This window comes from Culex pipiens, chromosome 1, assembly GCF_016801865.2.
Source record: "Culex pipiens pallens isolate TS chromosome 1, TS_CPP_V2, whole genome shotgun sequence".
Lineage (NCBI taxonomy): Eukaryota > Metazoa > Arthropoda > Insecta > Diptera > Culicidae > Culex > Culex pipiens.
The window spans coordinates 101334255-101352520 of NC_068937.1; the positions used below are offsets into that span (position 1 = coordinate 101334255).

Below are 18266 nucleotides of genomic sequence, written 5' to 3' on the forward strand. Positions count from 1 at the left end.
CGCGCGCACTTGCATAGGCAGATGTCGCTGCCATCGGCAGCGGTAGTGGTTCTGCGTTGATTTATGACACTTTTATCGCACCTTTGTGTTCGACAGCATTATTGCCGAGGACAATTGAGCCCACTTGTCCTCAAGATGGGTTGGATCCAGTTAGCAACACTTCGCTTCAATTAGCTGTCAAAATTGCACCCAAATTTAAAATTGGAAGCATTTCAACGAATCTAAATCTACTATTTAACTCAGTTTTGGTCACAATAGTAAAATTTAACCAAAATCTGACATTTACCTCTGTACTCACTTTTGAGTAAGTTCAAACTTTACGAAATTTGAGAAGTTTGAGCAAGTGGCTTTCATTTTCCGTTAGTTTTGACGTAAGAAAGTTACTAACTCAGCAATTTTTTTGAAGGCAAATGTTAGATTTGGACGACCTTAGCCGAGGGGCAGGACACATGCCCTAATCAACTATAATAATCGGCTAATTGATCACAAATTATCAGTTAGTTGATTAAGATTTCGCTAATCAATTAGTGAAATCCCACCATATTATTTTATCTTGGCCTGTCGAACAGACGTCACAAATTCAAAACAAACGTGACCGTTTTTCAAATGGCAGCCAACCAAAATATATTTTGAACTTTATTTTCTCTCTTAAATTGGAATCAACAACTAAATCGGTGGAAAACTCGGAAAACAGAAAAGATTGCCACCATCAGTGCTATCCAGAGCTTATACGTACAAATCACGCTGCAAATAGGAAGCAGCGGACGCGCCAGGACGCCCCGCAAGGACAACTTCCGGAAACGGACGGATTCGAATATGGGAGGGCCTTTGGGTTGTGTTTATAGCCGTATGCGATCGCGATGTCCTAATCTGGTTGATGATGCAGCATGTCGTGAAGAGTGGGAGCGATGATTACTTCCAGCTGGTCCGCTTTGGAAGCATTTTGCGTGGTTAAAAGCAGACGGTGCAGCATTTTGGCCAGCTCGTCGGTCCTTCCGTTGAGCCCATGTGGGTGTTGGTAACAGATCTGGTTTCCTTGCGGAAGACAAGTTCCTAGAGTGTTTAACTTTATATTTAATTCATCATCATCCAAAATATGCGGTACCATAATCGTTACGGAATCCAGTAACCGGTTTTGATGCCGATTCGGAACGACTTCTTCTAAAGTATACACCGGGAAACGTTAAGTAGTTGACCACAGAGACTTGCCTAGCCGGCGGAATTCCCGGGCGGTGTTTGTCTCAAATCAACGACAAGAAAGTAACTAACCCTCGGGAACCCCATCATCGTGCTGGCTAGAGAAAAACACAACAAAATTTACATTTTATTAAAATTTCAAACAATACATTCAAATACAGCTTAAACATTCTTAGAGGAAGGTCTTTCTCTAGATATTTTCCTCGATCAGCACAGGTATGCAATGCCCTATTGCCTCAAGAACAGTTTTTTTTCGGGAAAACTTTCACACTTTTACTTCGCTTGGGCTTCGTGGCTTATCATCTCTGCAGGGTGTGTCCCGGTCTTGCACCATTTCCCCACCGTCCCCTTTGCCAACGCGACCCCCGCAGAATCCGTCAACGTATATGGGATGCGGGGTACGGCTACCTTTCAATCGACCATTGAGCCAGCCGAGCACGGCCGGTTGCGCATTAAAGCTGTCGCTGCAGAACCGGACGGCCTACCGCAACCTTCTAGGCCGGCGTTTCTTATGTTTCCAGCAGCACTGCGAGATCCGGCGCGAATAATGGCGCGAGCGCGACCGGGAGACACGTCCACCATCACCGCGGGTGACCGAGTTGTACAGGAATGGCCTAGCGAATGGGACAGATTGCGCTGCTGTGGGGTTGCCAAGCCGGTCCGCATGAGTGGTTGGAATGTTGCATAGCTTGACGGGCGACTTGTGCTCGTTCAGTCAGCGTTCATTCTGTGGAAAGAACATCAGAATTAGTCCCTTTTAAGATCATTCGATCCTAGCAGACGACATACTTAATTTCGTAGAAGGACCGAGCTTTTCGGATTCTTTCTCTTTGGCATCGTTTTCGCCACGATTCCCCGTCTGACCACAGCCGGATGTCCTAGTAAAGGACACGCTTGTTCTGAGGGGGACTCCTGTCGCTTGCGATTTAGCTTGCCAAACTACTTGCCCAATTCTGCTCCACCAGCCCGCTGCAGAATTTTGTGATGCAGCAGCTGATTGGGGGACGCTTTCGGACACAGGTTAAAGTTGTTGTGCTCGGCGGGACGCTTCTTCAGGGGCGTTTCCAAACGGTAGTCCAACCGCCGGAAAACTCTTTCGATCGCTTCACTGCACTGCACACATTGACGATTCGGCATCCTCTTCAACAAGGAACTTCTTTCCGGAAAAATCCGTAGGTGGAACCGTTTTTCTAACCCTATTTCAAAATTTCATCGAAGCAACAGATTTAACAGCTGTCATTATGACATTTTCCCAATCCCAAGCTCTTTCAAAGCAGGGTGGGATTGTTTCTGTCAAATCAGCGCTAATCAATTAACTAATTGACTAATATCATCGCTAATTAACTAAGAAAAACATAATTGATTAGATGTGTCTCACCCCTCGACCTTAGCTCAGTTTTGGCAACAATAATAAAATTTAGTCCAAATCTGGCATTTATCTTTTTACTCTCTTTGAGTAAGTTCAAATTTAACGACATTTGAGAAATTTTGAACAAGTGGCTGTCATTTTCCGTTAGTTTTGACGTAGTAAGTCAACTCCACCCATGTTTAGCATGAAGACCTACTTCCTAATCGCTCCACCAACCCAAAGCAAAGTCCCGACCAAAGACCTTGAGCGGGATCGTTCCTCCTCTGGCTTGCCTTGATTAGATTACAATGGCTCCTACGACCTGCTCTCGCCGCGCAGGTTCCTTGGATGCGTGCGGCCCTTGCTCGTGGCCCGCCGCGACCTCCACCGGGATGCCAAATTTGGCAAGACCAGTTCATGTCGGGTCTCGCGACTTACAAGCGATCATGAGGTTGATCGATCGTCGTGCGCGCGGTCCTCGTTTAATGAGAGGGATCAACTCGGCGGCGTGGTTATTACGAGAAAACGACACACTTTGCGTCACGAGTAATGTGACCTGCTAGGTTATGGGTACGGACTCTGTCAAGATTGCACTGATTACAGCATTTGCTGCCGCGACCGTAACCTTGGCCGTGACACTGAACCGCATTCCGCGATGCCCACGAGCGCAAGCGTTTGTTCATTCATAAAAGTTCTAAAAAAGTCCGTTTGAGCGGAACAAATTCCGTTGGCCGTGTAGAGAATGAAAACATCCCACGCGCGTTCGGCGCTCCACCAGAATAATAAACATGAAGCGCGCGCGAACGCGCTTGATTTGGCACCACTTCCTAACCAGCTGTCAGCCTGGTAGCCATGACGACGACGACTGGCAACGGCCTACTATCGTCCGGAACGATCTTCCGATTAAGCGATCGCAGATCGCATAAATCTTTACTATCCGAGTGCGAAAAAGGGAAAAGAATCGCCAAAAAAATAAATAAACAAAGCCGCGCAGAGGTCACAACATGGCGCCCGCCAACCAAACATAACCTCACCTCTTGCTTTCGACAAAGCGTAAGATATGGCGCTTAACTTCTTTTTTTTAATGGACGCGATAAGTAACGACCTTTGTGGCGCGCCGACGAAACTCCCACTTGTGGCAAGTGTTGTCGTTTTTTGTTTATTTCGCCCTCATGGACCGTAATAACATTGTATGGTCAACGACGCCGGAGACAAGTTGGACTAGTTGTAGTTGAGGGACCTGCTGACCTTGTTTTGGCTGGGAGGCGACCATTGGAGGGCATTGACTGTAGAAGTAGGGTCAACTCTCTCGGTAGTTTGACAGATCTAAATAAATCTGTTGGTTATAACAAGTCGATTCCTGTGCTTCTCTCATAAGCGTGTACGTTGACAATTTTTTTGCATTGTTTAAAAAAGTTTTAGTTATGTTGAGAAACTAGCAACACTGTTTATTTTGTCAGATGATGGAACCAAAACAACTTTTACACTCTAAATTCTGAAAGACCATTTAATTTCTTACATTGATTTAGATTGTAATTTAACGTTAATTTCCAGCAAATTTTTGCAACTTGCCAGGTGACTGCAAGTTCCCACACCAAAATCCGCTTCGCAAACCTGTTGGCCAATTTGACCATTGCGGCAAAGCGCAAATATTTTCCCATTTTATGCGACACATAAATCTGAACAGTTGCTGTTGCTACCGCACTCGTACTGTGAGTAATGCGGCGTTGCGGATCCGCACATATGTGTATTTGCCTGAGTAATTTCAATTTTTTCGTGCGGCACATCTGCGACGGAACACCGCTGCGGGCCCCGATCGGTACCAGCTGGCCGGGAATGATCACTGACCTTCGCCGGACCGGGCGATAAATAGCGACTTGGGAGTGAAATTTCCGCCCATTTTGGCGCAGAATTGGGTGAAAAGTGCGATTTTTTCCAAGTCGGTAAATTCCAGCTTTGTGAGTTCAGACGATGATCGCGCGAAGGTCTTCCGGAAGTGCTGTATCATCCGAGGTGGACAGTTTAGCATGGTCGTGTGATTTTGTGCGGTTTCCGAAACCGCAAAGCGGGGTTTGCCCATTTTAATCCAATTTAAAGCGATCGCGAGCGCGCGCACCCTAAATAAGGTTCGATCGATACCGGAGCGCTTAAAGGGGGGTACTTGACGGAACGATCGGATCGCTTATAAATTCATCAACGACGACGAAGAAACGAGGAAACTGTCCGCTTCGGATCGGCTTCTATTTAAGGCAAATAGTAATAATCATAATAGAGTTTAATATGAAAATAAATCGTTTCGGAGCTGTTCCATTTCCCATTGAAAAAAGTGACATTGGGCCAAGAGCTGCGCGATCGCAGCGCCGCCGTCGTCGGCCTGCCGAAGAAGGAATGAGATAATAACAAGTCGTCGTCGTCGTCGTAGTAGACGTTGGTTGTCGCCGCCATTGAGTCGCGCTCGCTCTGAAAGCCCCCGCTGAGAAACGATGACGAAGGGGAAATATGTATGTTATTGCCTATTATTTGCTTTTAATTATTTAAATGACGACCAGTTATTGATATCGACGAGTGGTACTCGACGTAATAATATGCGTATTAAGGTGCAACTACACTGGGGGTAATTAGTTGCCGTTGAGATCTCAAGCGGACAGGTGTTTGTTAGTTTGAGTTGTTTCTTGAAAAGATGGCGCCAAGCTGTCAAAGTTGAAGCGCGCGAAACGAAGGTGAAGATAATAATTTGTTGTTGTTAGAACTATTTTACAGTGTACTGACAAAAGAAGGCGCCGTGCTACCAGCTTTATGTAATGTGATAGTTAGATTTTGGTAATTTTTTGTTTTCTTACAAAATTAAAGTATAGAAGTTGGGAATAAACCCATTTTATTATTGCTCACAGCGAAATAATCTTTATTAGCATAGTAAGTTTATGTAAGCGTTTCAAAAAAGTGTTACCAGTTTATAAGTAGCTTTTAGTTTTAAATTACGTCTTTACATCCCTTTAAAAGAATTATATTCATTAGGGAAGTCAGACATTGCTGTTAACATGTCATGAATTTAATAAACATTATTATTATTATTATTATTATTAAAAAAAAACCCCCTTTTACGACTACAAAGGGTTTAAAATTGATTTTTAAATTAATTTAAAGAAATACCTTCAGGGCCTTGCTTGGCAGAAAGTATCATTTTTGACAGCTTGTTCCAAGGGGACCATAGTTAGTCCATCCTAAAATGTTGTCTTGACATTTTTTTTTTTTTTTTGCATTAAAATCAAATAAAGTGATAAAAATGGTTTTAAACGTGTTTTTACTCGCTGTACATAAAATTTGACAGCTTTGGCAGCACTGATTCAACTTTGTATGTTAACAGCTCATCAATAATCACTTAAAGTTTACAAACGAATCGATTTGTTTACAAACAATGCACGACAGGGTTGCAAGATCATCAAATTGTCTACTGTCGAAAAAATGACATCGAAACTGAGTTCAAAACATATTTTAAAAAAAATCCACATTTTTATGTTCAAATAAGCCATTTTGCATCATTTGTTTCTCCCTACAAGTCGCTACACAAAAATTGGGGCCTGTTTATATAAAAGTGCTTAGAAAACATTTGAAAATCTCTATTTTTATAAGGGATTCTTAGTAGTGAAAATTTAACACAGGTTTCATAGCCATTTGAAAATATTTTTTTCTGATATGAACAAGGAGTGACATTATTTTTTAAAATTCGGAAAAATTCATTAAACAAAAATAATGGCTCAAATACGGCACAATTTATCAAAATTGTCAAATCAAATCAAAATATCTATTGCAAATTAAATTTTAAATCCAAGAATTATGTTTGGTAATTTTTGAAGCGTTTTTTCAAAACTATAAAAAAACACAAAAAATCATAACTTGGCAGAAACAACAACGTCCGCCTTTCACTATATTTCAAAATATGGAATATGGAGTATCAAAAATTAAGAAAAAACGATGGGATGGGGAGGTTTCTTCAATTCGTTTTTTTTTTTGTGATAAAACATGCCAGAAAAAAAACCAGCTAGAAGTCGCATGACAAAAAAAATTGGCTGGAAAGAGATAGCAAATCTGATGCAAACAAACCCCCAGCTGCCACGTAAACATTCTTTGAATGTGTTTGTAAATTTCTGACTTTCTGAAGCCTTTTAAGAGTCTTTCTTATGCCAGGGTCGTTAGAAATTCTAGATTTATGACTCACTGAAACAACGTTTTTATTTTTAAATAAAGCTTTCTCACGGAGCTAAAATCTAGAGTTAATTTTAAAAGGTCCCATATGTTTAGCTTATAAAACATTTGAAAAAAAAAAACTGAAAGGCTTTGGTTATGGATGGTTGTATAAAAAAAATCGTGTTAAACTAAGACAGGGTTGCCAGTTCCATAGATTTTTTTAAATCTTATTTATTTACGTCTTGATAAAAAAAAAGTATTTGCCTATCATACCCGTCAGTTCTTTTTGCGGTGATGTACAATGAAAATTCAATATTTTAAAACGAGCCTAAACATTTTAATTTGTTTTCAGCTGATTACACTCAGAATGTCGTTGAAATTTTGAAGAATCATGAAAAAATATTTTTCCCCCTGATCTTTCGAGCCGGTTTGGATGGAGGGAGACAAAACTGTGAAAATATTTGCAACAGCCTTAAAATTGATTAAAAATTGCAAAATCTGAATAAAGTACGATGTTGGATCACTAACTGCATCAGCTGACCAATTTGTGCGTAAAAATAAACCCAAAATTCATTCAGCTCAGCTCATTTCAACCGTCAACGAATTTCCGTCTCTATTTTAAACCAAAAACCTACAGTTGTGCGTAATGACAGCTGTGTTTAGAGACCTCGTTCAACCAGGTACCACGCGTCGTGAGACGTCGTCACCAAGGAAACGCGTAAATTACCTCCGCTGAGAACGCACCCCGTCAAACATACCACAGGTCAAGAAACCCCAAAGATCAATAACGTCATCTCAGGTGGAGCCGTTTTGGATTTTTGTTTGTTTTTCCGCCCTGACTTTGACTTGCGTGGGAAGAGTGCCAATTGGTGTGACGGGAAGATTTAGTTTTTTTGGGTACTTCCCGTCAAAAGTTGACGTTTTTTCAAATATTGAAATTTTTTGTTCGATGTTAACTACCCATTGTTGTAGAGATTCTACATACTCAAAAATGGGTCAAAATAACCCATACTTGGATTTTTCTAATTTTAGTGTAGATGGTTGTCATTTTGTCAGTGTTGCCAAATATTTTTTTTTTATTTATTTATTTTTTAAATTTTAAAATAAAATCAGCAATTTAAAAAAAACTAATAATTAGCTTAAATTTCCACCATTATTAAACAATTCATGCAACTTCCGGTGCGCATAACCTGAATCACCAAAGACAGCTGTAACGACCTCGTAGTTTACAGTGATTCATTCGCGTTTAATGGTGTCTCTTCGAATCGACGACCCACTCCCTCACTATATGCAAATTGACACTCGAAAAAAAACCCCATCTCATCACACCGCCATCCGTCTTTGCAAAATATATTAGGCACACAAAAGTTGTGTCTCCTGGTGTGGTGGCGCCAAAAGCATCAGAAAATAAATAAAAACAATCCTCGCACATTTGTAAATCTATCAACAGCGACTTTTCATGTCTTTACACGCCGAAAACCAGTGTTTTTTGGATCTATTTTTGTGCGGCGCTTCAACGGACGCACTTCCGAACTGTCACCACAAACACCTCCTTGATTGAGGTTATCTCTGCTAAACTTGGCACTTGACTGTTTTTTTTTTTTTGCGATAACGATTTGAGCAAACCACGTGTGTTTGCTGATTTGATAAGGGTTACAACAACAAAAAATAAACTTAAATGGGTTTAAAGCGCAAAAAAATATTATTACAAAATTATCGTGTGAAATGACAGCTACACAACAACTACACGATCATTTGAACTAACCAACATAGAATTTGATTGTACCCGATGTTTTTCGACAGAAAAAAAATCTAGTCTATACTTTTAATAAATTTTCGCCGTTTCCCCTCCAACGCTCAACTGTCAGCTACCGTGAAATAAATTTCAATCATGCGTATATTTCAAACGCACCAACAAACTCACTTTTTTCGCTCAAAACGCGCGAGCGGAAACGCGTAGGCGACATATTTACGACATTAATTTCGCTATAATGCAATCATTTGTAATTGAACGCGTTTTCAAGCGGCTAACGAACCTGACCACTTTGAGGTTATGGTCGTCGTAGTAGGCGTTGCGTCGCCTGTCACGGTTCGCAAGCCAATCTGCACTTTTAAGATCCCAGTTGGCACTGGATTTGTGATATCTGACTCCAATCCGTAGGGCCTGCTAGGATTCAATTTCAGTTCAGTGTCGCTCGAATTCTCCCTCTGTCGGCAAAGCCGACAAACCGTGAACATCGCATTTTGTGACCATTTCGTTTTTTTTTTTTTGTAGAATCTCCGGCCAGACATGGCTTCAGCTTCAGCAGCAAAAACTACGTGCCAGAAAGGAACAGCAGAAACGGGAACATTCAAATAGCTTTAGGTAAGATTTTTTTTGAGGAGAAACACTGGCAACACTGTATCCATCGCTTGTCAAATCTGCCTTCAGTTACAGTTACGGCAGCCCTGCATTCCCCACCGGTGAGACGCCGCTGTACCACAGCGGAACCACGCAGCACCGGCGCAGCCAAACCCTGTCCCCGGTGCGGAACAGCAACAACGAGCGGAACTACCACACGCTGACCACGACCACGCGGACCCACTCGACGGAGCGGCCCTTCGTGGCCGTCAAGCGGGCCCACGAGAACGCCAAGATGCAGACGATTGGTGTGAGTAGATTTTTTGACGCTTGTTTTTTTTTCTTATGATTTGCACGTAATTTTCAAGTAAGGTTACGGAAAATGCGCTGAAAATATTGCACCTGCCTGACCTTAAACCGGTAGAATGTTATTTTTAGTAGCTAGTATTTTGATTAAAGTTGCACCTTCTGGCCCACTCAAATATTCATACACAAAATTACTCATCTGTACAGTCGATTTGTTGCATTCTACATCGATTCGGAATGGCGGGTGGAAAAATAGCTAAACTGACCAACAGTAAATCACCGTGTAGACATCTGTCAAAAAAAAACACACGGTCAAATCAACTTAGACATTTCCCATTAAATTGTTAACTTTTTCTAAAGTTATTTTTCCACTCAAATCTTCCCATCAGTTTGCCTGCACAAGTTTTCAGTTTTATTGTTTACTTTTTTATTTTACTTTCATCGCACGTGTCACATTTGCACCAAAAAATCCCATCAAATTACACCCCAAAACAAATCCCGTAGTCTGCACCGCTGTCAGTTTTGAACGCTTCACCGCACGGTCATGTTGCACAAGCGCAACAACAGCAACAACACCCGACACCATCATCATCAGCCCCATCGCCATCGCCCTCGATGGCATCGACGACCGTGGTGGACCAGAACAGCCACCACCACCATCAGCAAATTCAGCAACAACAGCAACACGTTCAGTACACAGTAAACAGTAGTAGTAGCAATGGCCACCATCAACAGCAACAGTCGCAACAACAACAAATACAAAATGGCAGCTTCAACGGGACGCACGTTCAAAACGGGTTGCTGTCCCTGGCCGACCAGGACCATTCGACGCCGAAGCACGGACATGTGAGATTGGTAGGTTTTTGTTTGTTTTTTGGAAGGAGGAGGAAGGTGTTGTCCCGCGTTGAAACGCGGCAGAGTAAAGTTGGTCAGAATTGTTTTTATCCCTATTGTTTGTTTACGCGCATTTGTTTGCTTGTGTGATTTGCCTTATTTAGTTTTGTCAAAATTTCTCCTTTAGTTTTCATTATTCACTTCTAAATAAATTCATCAAAACTAACACACTCATTTTATGACGATCTTTTTTAAGAAACAATATAGGTGAACTGGCAACACTGGAAGAATAAATACAAACGCTCACCTGAATTCTGCTCTCCATTTCTGATTCAGTTTGATTCTATTATTGTTCTAATCTGACAAATTTAATAGCTTCTTTAAACTTCCCGCATTCAAAATATTCAAAATTTGTCAGATGGAAACACACTCAGAAATGAGTAAATGTGGCAGTAGCCGGATTTGGGTGAATTTCACTCAGCTATCATTGTTGACAGCAACACGCTCTCGGCAAACAGAATGATTTTCCGGTTTCTGTTTGAGCTTTCAAGTTAGGTTGCTTGTGATGCTTGCTTTGGCAACAGATAAACAGCAAAAGAAAAACCCATAAAGTGTTGAGAACTATGAAAAAAGTAGTTGCGATTTTTTCAAGCTGTAATTCAAGCGTAAATATTGCCCTGCGTTTTTTTGCATTTAAAGAAGTGTAAAGGGCAAATTTGCAAATTTAAATTCGATAATCCGAACGACTGACAGCACCTTTGCGTTCTTTTATTCGAAAGAAGAACTAATGCCCTGGAATTTGCGGGATTGAAAATTCCCGGGTCCAAATTAGCGAATCATCTCTGTATTGTTTTAAGTAAAATCTACCCAAATTTAACATTTACCTCAATTACTCATTCTTGAGTAGGCTCGGTATTATTAAATTAATTAAATTCGAATGATTTCTGATTAACGTGTAAGCTTAAATGTGTTGTGAGTTAAAATCAACAAAAATTAAATAAATTTAAAACAAATCTGAAATTTGCCTTTGTACGAATTTCTGAAAATCACAAAGTTTCCGTCAACCCTGAACCTACTCAGAAATGAGTAAATGGGGCATCTGTCAGATTCGAGTGAATTTCACTCAAATTTTACCGAAAAGTGAGTGAAGTAAGTAAAAATCACTCAAATCTGACAGATGCTCCGTTTACTTATTTCTGAGTAGTTTCGGATTTGACGAAAACTGAGTGATTTGAAACGAGGGTGTCGATGAATTTTTCTTTGAATTCAGAGTGTAAAAAGTGTCAATTTTTATGCACCTCTGATTCTAAAGTTTTTAAAGTGCATAAATGTGAGATAAACTTTTGAAAATTATCCTCCAAAAATCCTCAAACAGCGACAACTAAAACACGTGCGTCGACAACCAAATTTAGCCAATTTCCAATACTTTTCCCATTTTTTAGTAGAATTTCACACAGAAAATGGAATTTCACAAAATAACCATTTTTGAGAATTTTCATTTTTTAATATGTTTGAGATGACTAAAATTGCAAGTCATCAGGGGTGACAGGGATGAGATTGGGTCATACAAAAATGCAGAAATTTGTATGACCCAATCTCACCCCTGATGACGGTATTGCACAAGTTACCCACTGAGAATTTTGGCTCGAGCCTCGAGTCGATCTGGCTCGAGATCGAGCCTGAATCGAGTCGAGGTTCGAGCCAAAATTCTGAGTGGGTAGCGTGGGTAGTAGAGGTGGGCAAAACCGCTCTTTTTTAGGAGCCGCTCATTTTCGTTCGCTCATTAAAAAGAGCCGCTCTTTTGAACGGCTCTTTCGCTCTTTTTCAAAATATGGATGAAAATGATATTTTGTAGGCATGGTGCGATTTGAAAGCTATTTAACATTGGAATAATATAAATAATTTGGAAAAAAATAACTAAAACGAGAAGATGCCCTTGAAAACCATAGGCCTTAACGGTCTCATTGTCAACATTTCTACTCGAACCTAAACGTTCGAATAATTGAATGGCATCCAAAATTAAATTTGGAGAAATTGCTTTTAATTTTAAAATTGCGTTTATCTCTGCCAAAATTGAACTAATGCTGATATTTTATTTAGAGAAAAAAAATCTGTTATCTTTTTTCAACATTTTGATTTGAACTACAAAGTCTATGAGTTTATTCGGGCAAGAGGATTTAGTTTATTTCCAAAATTTCTAAGCTATTTAGTAGACTTTTGGTATTAATTTACAAGGTAAGCTATTTGAAATGCTGAAATTAGTATTTGGGTAATACTTTAATGTACGATAAGTAAAATGAAAAGTATCGTCATTTTGTTTGAATATCATTTCCTTTTGGAATTTCAAAAAAAAAATAGGAAGCTGAAAATATGAGCTTGAAAACTATTCACTTGTTTTCAAATATTGTCTTCAATGCTATTGAGAGTCTACAATTATATATTGATGAGAAAGTTGTTATCGACCTTCGATGAAATATGACGATTCAGCTCTGAAAATGACGGGAAATAGATTTTTATCCTAAAGTAACGTCATCAGGGGTGACATTGGGTCTGGGGGTGAGATTGAGTCATACAAAAATGTCGAAATTTGTATGACCCAATTGCACTCTTCAATGTTGGGAACAATGTTGGGATACTTTTTATTAGTATTGAAATATTTGAAATTATATTTTCAATGCTCAAAAACAAATTTAACACAACAATTTGTTGAAAATTCAATCAAACGGAACGGTTCTTTCAAAGACCGGAGTTTAAAAAAGAACCGCGGTTCTTTTTTTGTGAGCCGTGGTTCGTTCTTTCTGTTTAATGAACCGGCTCTTTGAGCGGCTCGCTCTTTTTTTGCCCACCTCTAGTGGGTAGTCACCAAATTCATTTGGCAGTGTTGCCAATTTTTCTAAAAAAAATATTATTTTTGAAAAATGTGGAAAAATTTGAAAAAAAAATTTACATTATGTTAAAGATGTAAAATTAAACATGCAATGGTCGAAAATCAGTTTTTTGGGCCGTTTAGGTTGACAATATAATTTTGAAAATGGTTTCTGTGTGGTGTGATACACCCTGTTGCGGTGAATGCGAACGCACTCCATTGAATGTAGTCGAATAGGCCCCTCGTACGCTGGGCTCGACGCAGCCATGCGCTGACAGCGCATGGACGCAGCCACACGAACGGTTCGGTGACAGCTGGCAAAGCAGGTTCAGCTCTCGTCCTCTTTCCTCGGATGACGCTCGGCCAGATCGGATGTCAGTCCGCACTGGTCATCCTCGGCAGACGATTTCCCTGACGGAATCGGGACTCACACATTGGCGACCGTGACGGAGTTGCATTTTTATTTGCAATTTAAAAGAATCTGCGGGAAATCGTCTGCCAAGGAAAGCGGAAAAGTAGGGAAGTGTGTGAGGAAAATCGTCGGAAGAAGGTTTTGGCAAGTTTGTTTTCATTGTAAGTAGAGTGTGGCAAGTGGAAAAGAATCGGTGAGATAAAGATTTGTGTTTGTGTGCGGATGTTGGAGGCAAGTTTTTGGTGGAATTGAATTTGACAGAAAGTCGAATCATTTTCGAAAATCGCGTTGGGCACGGTGGGTCCGATGGGCCTGCCGTGGTAAATAGCCTGGAAGGCCGCGATTAGTGGAATATTTTATCGCGTTGGGCACGGTGGGTCTGATTGACCCGCCGTGGTAAATAGCCTGGAAGGCCGCGATTGTTCCAAGAAAAAAGAATCGCGTTGGGCACGGAGGTCAGATGGGCCTGCCGTGGTAAGTAGCCTGGAAGGCCGCGATTAGCGGAACATTTAATCGCGTTGGGCACGGTGGTTCTGATTGACCCGCCGTGGTAAATAGCCTGGAAGGCCGCGATTGTTCCAAGAAAAAAATGAATCGCGTTGGGCACGGAGGTCAGATGGGCCTGCCGTGGTAAGTAGCCTGGAAGGCCGCGATTAGTGGAACATGTTATCGCGTTGGGCACGGTGGTTCTGATTGACCCGCCGTGGTAAATAGCCTGGAAGGCCGCGATTGTTCCAAGAAAAAAAGAATCGCGTTGGGCACGGAGGTCAGATGGGCCTGCCGTGGTAAGTAGCCTGGAAGGCCGCGATTAGTGGAACATTTAATCGCGTTGGGCACGGTGGGTCTGATTGACCCGCCGTGGTAAATAGCCTGGAAGGCCGCGATTGTTCCAAGAAAAAAAGAATCGCGTTGGGCACGGAGGTCAGATGGGCCTGCCGTGGTAAGTAGCCTGGAAGGCCGCGATTAGCGGAACATTTAATCGCGTTGGGCACGGTGGTTCTGATTGACCCGCCGTGGTAAATAGCCTGGAGGGCCGCGATTGTTCCAAGAAAAAAATGAATCGCGTTGGGCACGGTGGTCAGATGGGCCTGCCGTGGTAAGTAGCCTGGAAGGCCGCGATTAGCGGAACATTTAATCGCGTTGGGCACGGTGGTTCTGATTGACCCGCCGTGGTAAATAGCCTGGAAGGCCGCGATTGTTCCAAGAAAAAAAGAATCGCGTTGGGCACGGAGGTCAGATGGGCCTGCCGTGGTAAGTAGCCTGGAAGGCCGCGATTAGTGGAACATGTTATCGCGTTGGGCACGGTGGTTCTGATTGACCCGCCGTGGTAAATAGCCTGGAAGGCCGCGATTGTTCCAAGAAAAAAAAGAATCGCGTTGGGCACGGAGGTCAGATGGGCCTGCCGTGGTAAGTAGCCTGGAAGGCCGCGATTAGTGGAACATTTAATCGCGTTGGGCACGGTGGGTCTGATTGACCCGCCGTGGTAAATAGCCTGGAAGGCCGCGATTGTTCCAAGAAAAAAAGAATCGCGTTGGGCACGGAGGTCAGATGGGCCTGCCGTGGTAAGTAGCCTGGAAGGCCGCGATTAGCGGAACATTTAATCGCGTTGGGCACGGTGGTTCTGATTGACCCGCCGTGGTAAATAGCCTGGAGGGCCGCGATTGTTCCAAGAAAAAAATGAATCGCGTTGGGCACGGTGGTCAGATGGGCCTGCCGTGGTAAGTAGCCTGGAAGGCCGCGATTAGCGGAACATTTAATCGCGTTGGGCACGGTGGTTCTGATTGACCCGCCGTGGTAAATAGCCTGGAAGGCCGCGATTGTTCCAAGAAAAAAAGAATCGCGTTGGGCACGGAGGTCAGATGGGCCTGCCGTGGTAAGTAGCCTGGAAGGCCGCGATTAGTGGAACATGTTATCGCGTTGGGCACGGTGGGTCTGATTGACCCGCCGTGGTAAATAGCCTGGAAGGCCGCGATTGTTCCAAGAAAAAAAGAATCGCGTTGGGCACGGAGGTCAGATGGGCCTGCCGTGGTAAGTAGCCTGGAAGGCCGCGATTAGTGGAACATTTAATCGCGTTGGGCACGGTGGGTCTGATTGACCCGCCGTGGTAAATAGCCTGGAAGGCCGCGATTGTTCCAAGAAAAAAAGAATCGCGTTGGGCACGGAGGTCAAATGGGCCTGCCGTGGTAAGTAGCCTGGAAGGCCGCGATTAGCGGAACATTTAATCGCGTTGGGCACGGTGGTTCTGATTGACCCGCCGTGGTAAATAGCCTGGAAGGCCGCGATTGTTCCAAGAAAAAAATGAATCGCGTTGGGCACGGTGGTCAGATGGGCCTGCCGTGGTAAGTAGCCTGGAAGGCCGCGATTAGTGGAACATGTTATCGCGTTGGGCACGGTGGTTCTGATTGACCCGCCGTGGTAAATAGCCTGGAAGGCCGCGATTGTTCCAAGAAAAAAAGAATCGCGTTGGGCACGGAGGTCAAATGGGCCTGCCGTGGTAAGTAGCCTGGAAGGCCGCGATTAGTGGAACATTTAATCGCGTTGGGCACGGTGGGTCTGATTGACCCGCCGTGGTAAATAGCCTGGAAGGCCGCGATTGTTCCAAGAAAAAAAGAATCGCGTTGGGCACGGAGGTCAGATGGGCCTGCCGTGGTAAGTAGCCTGGAAGGCCGCGATTAGCGGAACATTTAATCGCGTTGGGCACGGTGGTTCTGATTGACCCGCCGTGGTAAATAGCCTGGAAGGCCGCGATTGTTCCAAGAAAAAAATGAATCGCGTTGGGCACGGAGGTCAGATGGGCCTGCCGTGGTAAGTAGCCTGGAAGGCCGCGATTAGTGGAACATGTTATCGCGTTGGGCACGGTGGTTCTGATTGACCCGCCGTGGTAAATAGCCTGGAAGGCCGCGATTGTTCCAAGAAAAAAATGAATCGCGTTGGGCACGGAGGTCAGATGGGCCTGCCGTGGTAAGTAGCCTGGAAGGCCGCGATTAGTGGAACATGTTATCGCGTTGGGCACGGTGGTTCTGATTGACCCGCCGTGGTAAATAGCCTGGAAGGCCGCGATTGTTCCATGAAAAAAATGAATCGCGTTGGGCACGGAGGTCAGATGGGCCTGCCGTGGTAAGTAGCCTGGAAGGCCGCGATTAGTGGAACATTTAATCGCGTTGGGCACGGTGGGTCTGATTGACCCGCCGTGGTAAATAGCCTGGAAGGCCGCGATTGTTCCAAGAAAAAAAGAATCGCGTTGGGCACGGTGGGTCTGATTGACCCGCCGTGGTAAATAGCCTGGAAGGCCGCGATTGTTCCAAGAAAAAAAGAATCGCGTTGGGCACGGAGGTCAGATGGGCCTGCCGTGGTAAGTAGCCTGGAAGGCCGCGATTAGCGGAACATTTAATCGCGTTGGGCACGGTGGGTCTGATTGACCCGCCGTGGTAAATAGCCTGGAAGGCCGCGATTGTTCCAAGAAAAAAAGAATCGCGTTGGGCACGGTGGTTCTGATTGACCCGCCGTGGTAAATAGCCTGGAAGGCCGCGATTGTTCCAAGATAAGATTGAGTCGCGTGGGCACGGTAGGCCGGTTTGACGTGGTAATAATCTGAAATGCCGTTATTGTTGTTACTATATTAGAAAATGGTGATCCAGACTGACTCACTGAGGCTGAATAGTCTGAAACAAACATAAGGCTAAATTGTTCGTAACTGAGGTTGTTTTGTGAAGAAGGCTATATTGTCTCGAATGCTCTCGTGAAGAATTGATGGCAAAGCTGTGATAGGATGTTAATGATACGCTAAGCAGTGAACTTTTAAGCGTAAACTTGGGCTAGAAGATAGCGAAGAATTGCGTTTCGAAAACAAGTGGAGGAAATGTGTTAGAATGATGAGAACAAGCATAGTTGTATAAAGAAGGAACTGTTAAAAACAGGGAAATAGAGAAGAAGACAGAGAGAAATGTAGAGAGAGAGAAAGGAAGAGAGAGAGAAAGGTAGAGAGAGAGAAAAGGTAGAGAGAGAGAGAAAGGTAGAGAGAGAGAAAGGTAGAGAGAGATAGAGAGGGAGAGAGGTAGAGAGAGATAGAGAAAGGTTTAGATAGAGATAAAGGTAGATAGAGAGAGAGAGAGAGATAAAGGTAGATAGAGAGAGAGAGAGAGAGATAAAGGTAGATAGAGAGAGAGAGATAAAGGTAGATAGAGAGAGAGAGAGTGAAAGGTAGATAAAGGCAGAAATGCAGTAATATCTGGGTGTCTGATTATGTATGTTCCCATTTCCATAGCAGTTATATATTTTTTTTAATCTTTTCAGAGTTTGATGATGTTTATCTGACCCTAATTTAATCTTTTATAACTGAGTGTTTTAGAGAAATATTGGATAGGTTTGAATATCGCGACTACGACAGCTTTAATGCCGAGATGAAAAAAACAGTTGACCGAGTCATGGGCTAGCAGCTAAAGATCGAGCTGATTGTGGACCAAAAGAAGTATATGGCTTGGAAGATTTTGTTTTTTTTTATGGAGGAGAGGAGAGATGTGTGGTGTGATACACCCTGTTGCGGTGAATGCGAACGCACTCCGATGAATGTAGTCGAATAGGCCCCTCGTTCGCTGGGCTCGACGCAGCCATGCGCTGACAGCGCATGGACGCAGCCACACGAACGGTTCGGTGACAGCTGGCAAAGCAGGTTCAGCTCTCGTCCTCTTTCCTCGGATGACGCTCGGCCAGATCGGATGTCAGTCCGCACTGGTCATCCTCGGCAGACGATTTCCCTGACGGAATCTGGACCCACACA

General features: G+C 43.2%; 1 protein-coding gene across 1 annotated transcript in view; it reads left to right on the plus strand.

Moving 5' to 3' along the window:
- Positions 1-18266, plus strand: part of LOC120424769 (uncharacterized) — a 426898-nt gene that overhangs the window by 394821 nt on the left and 13811 nt on the right. Inside the window, exons 18-20 of the mRNA XM_052706009.1 lie at positions 9006-9095; positions 9162-9381; positions 9882-10232. Of these exons, the coding sequence (XP_052561969.1) occupies positions 9006-9095; positions 9162-9381; positions 9882-10232 (661 nt within the window). The remainder of the gene's footprint in view (positions 1-9005; positions 9096-9161; positions 9382-9881; positions 10233-18266) is intronic.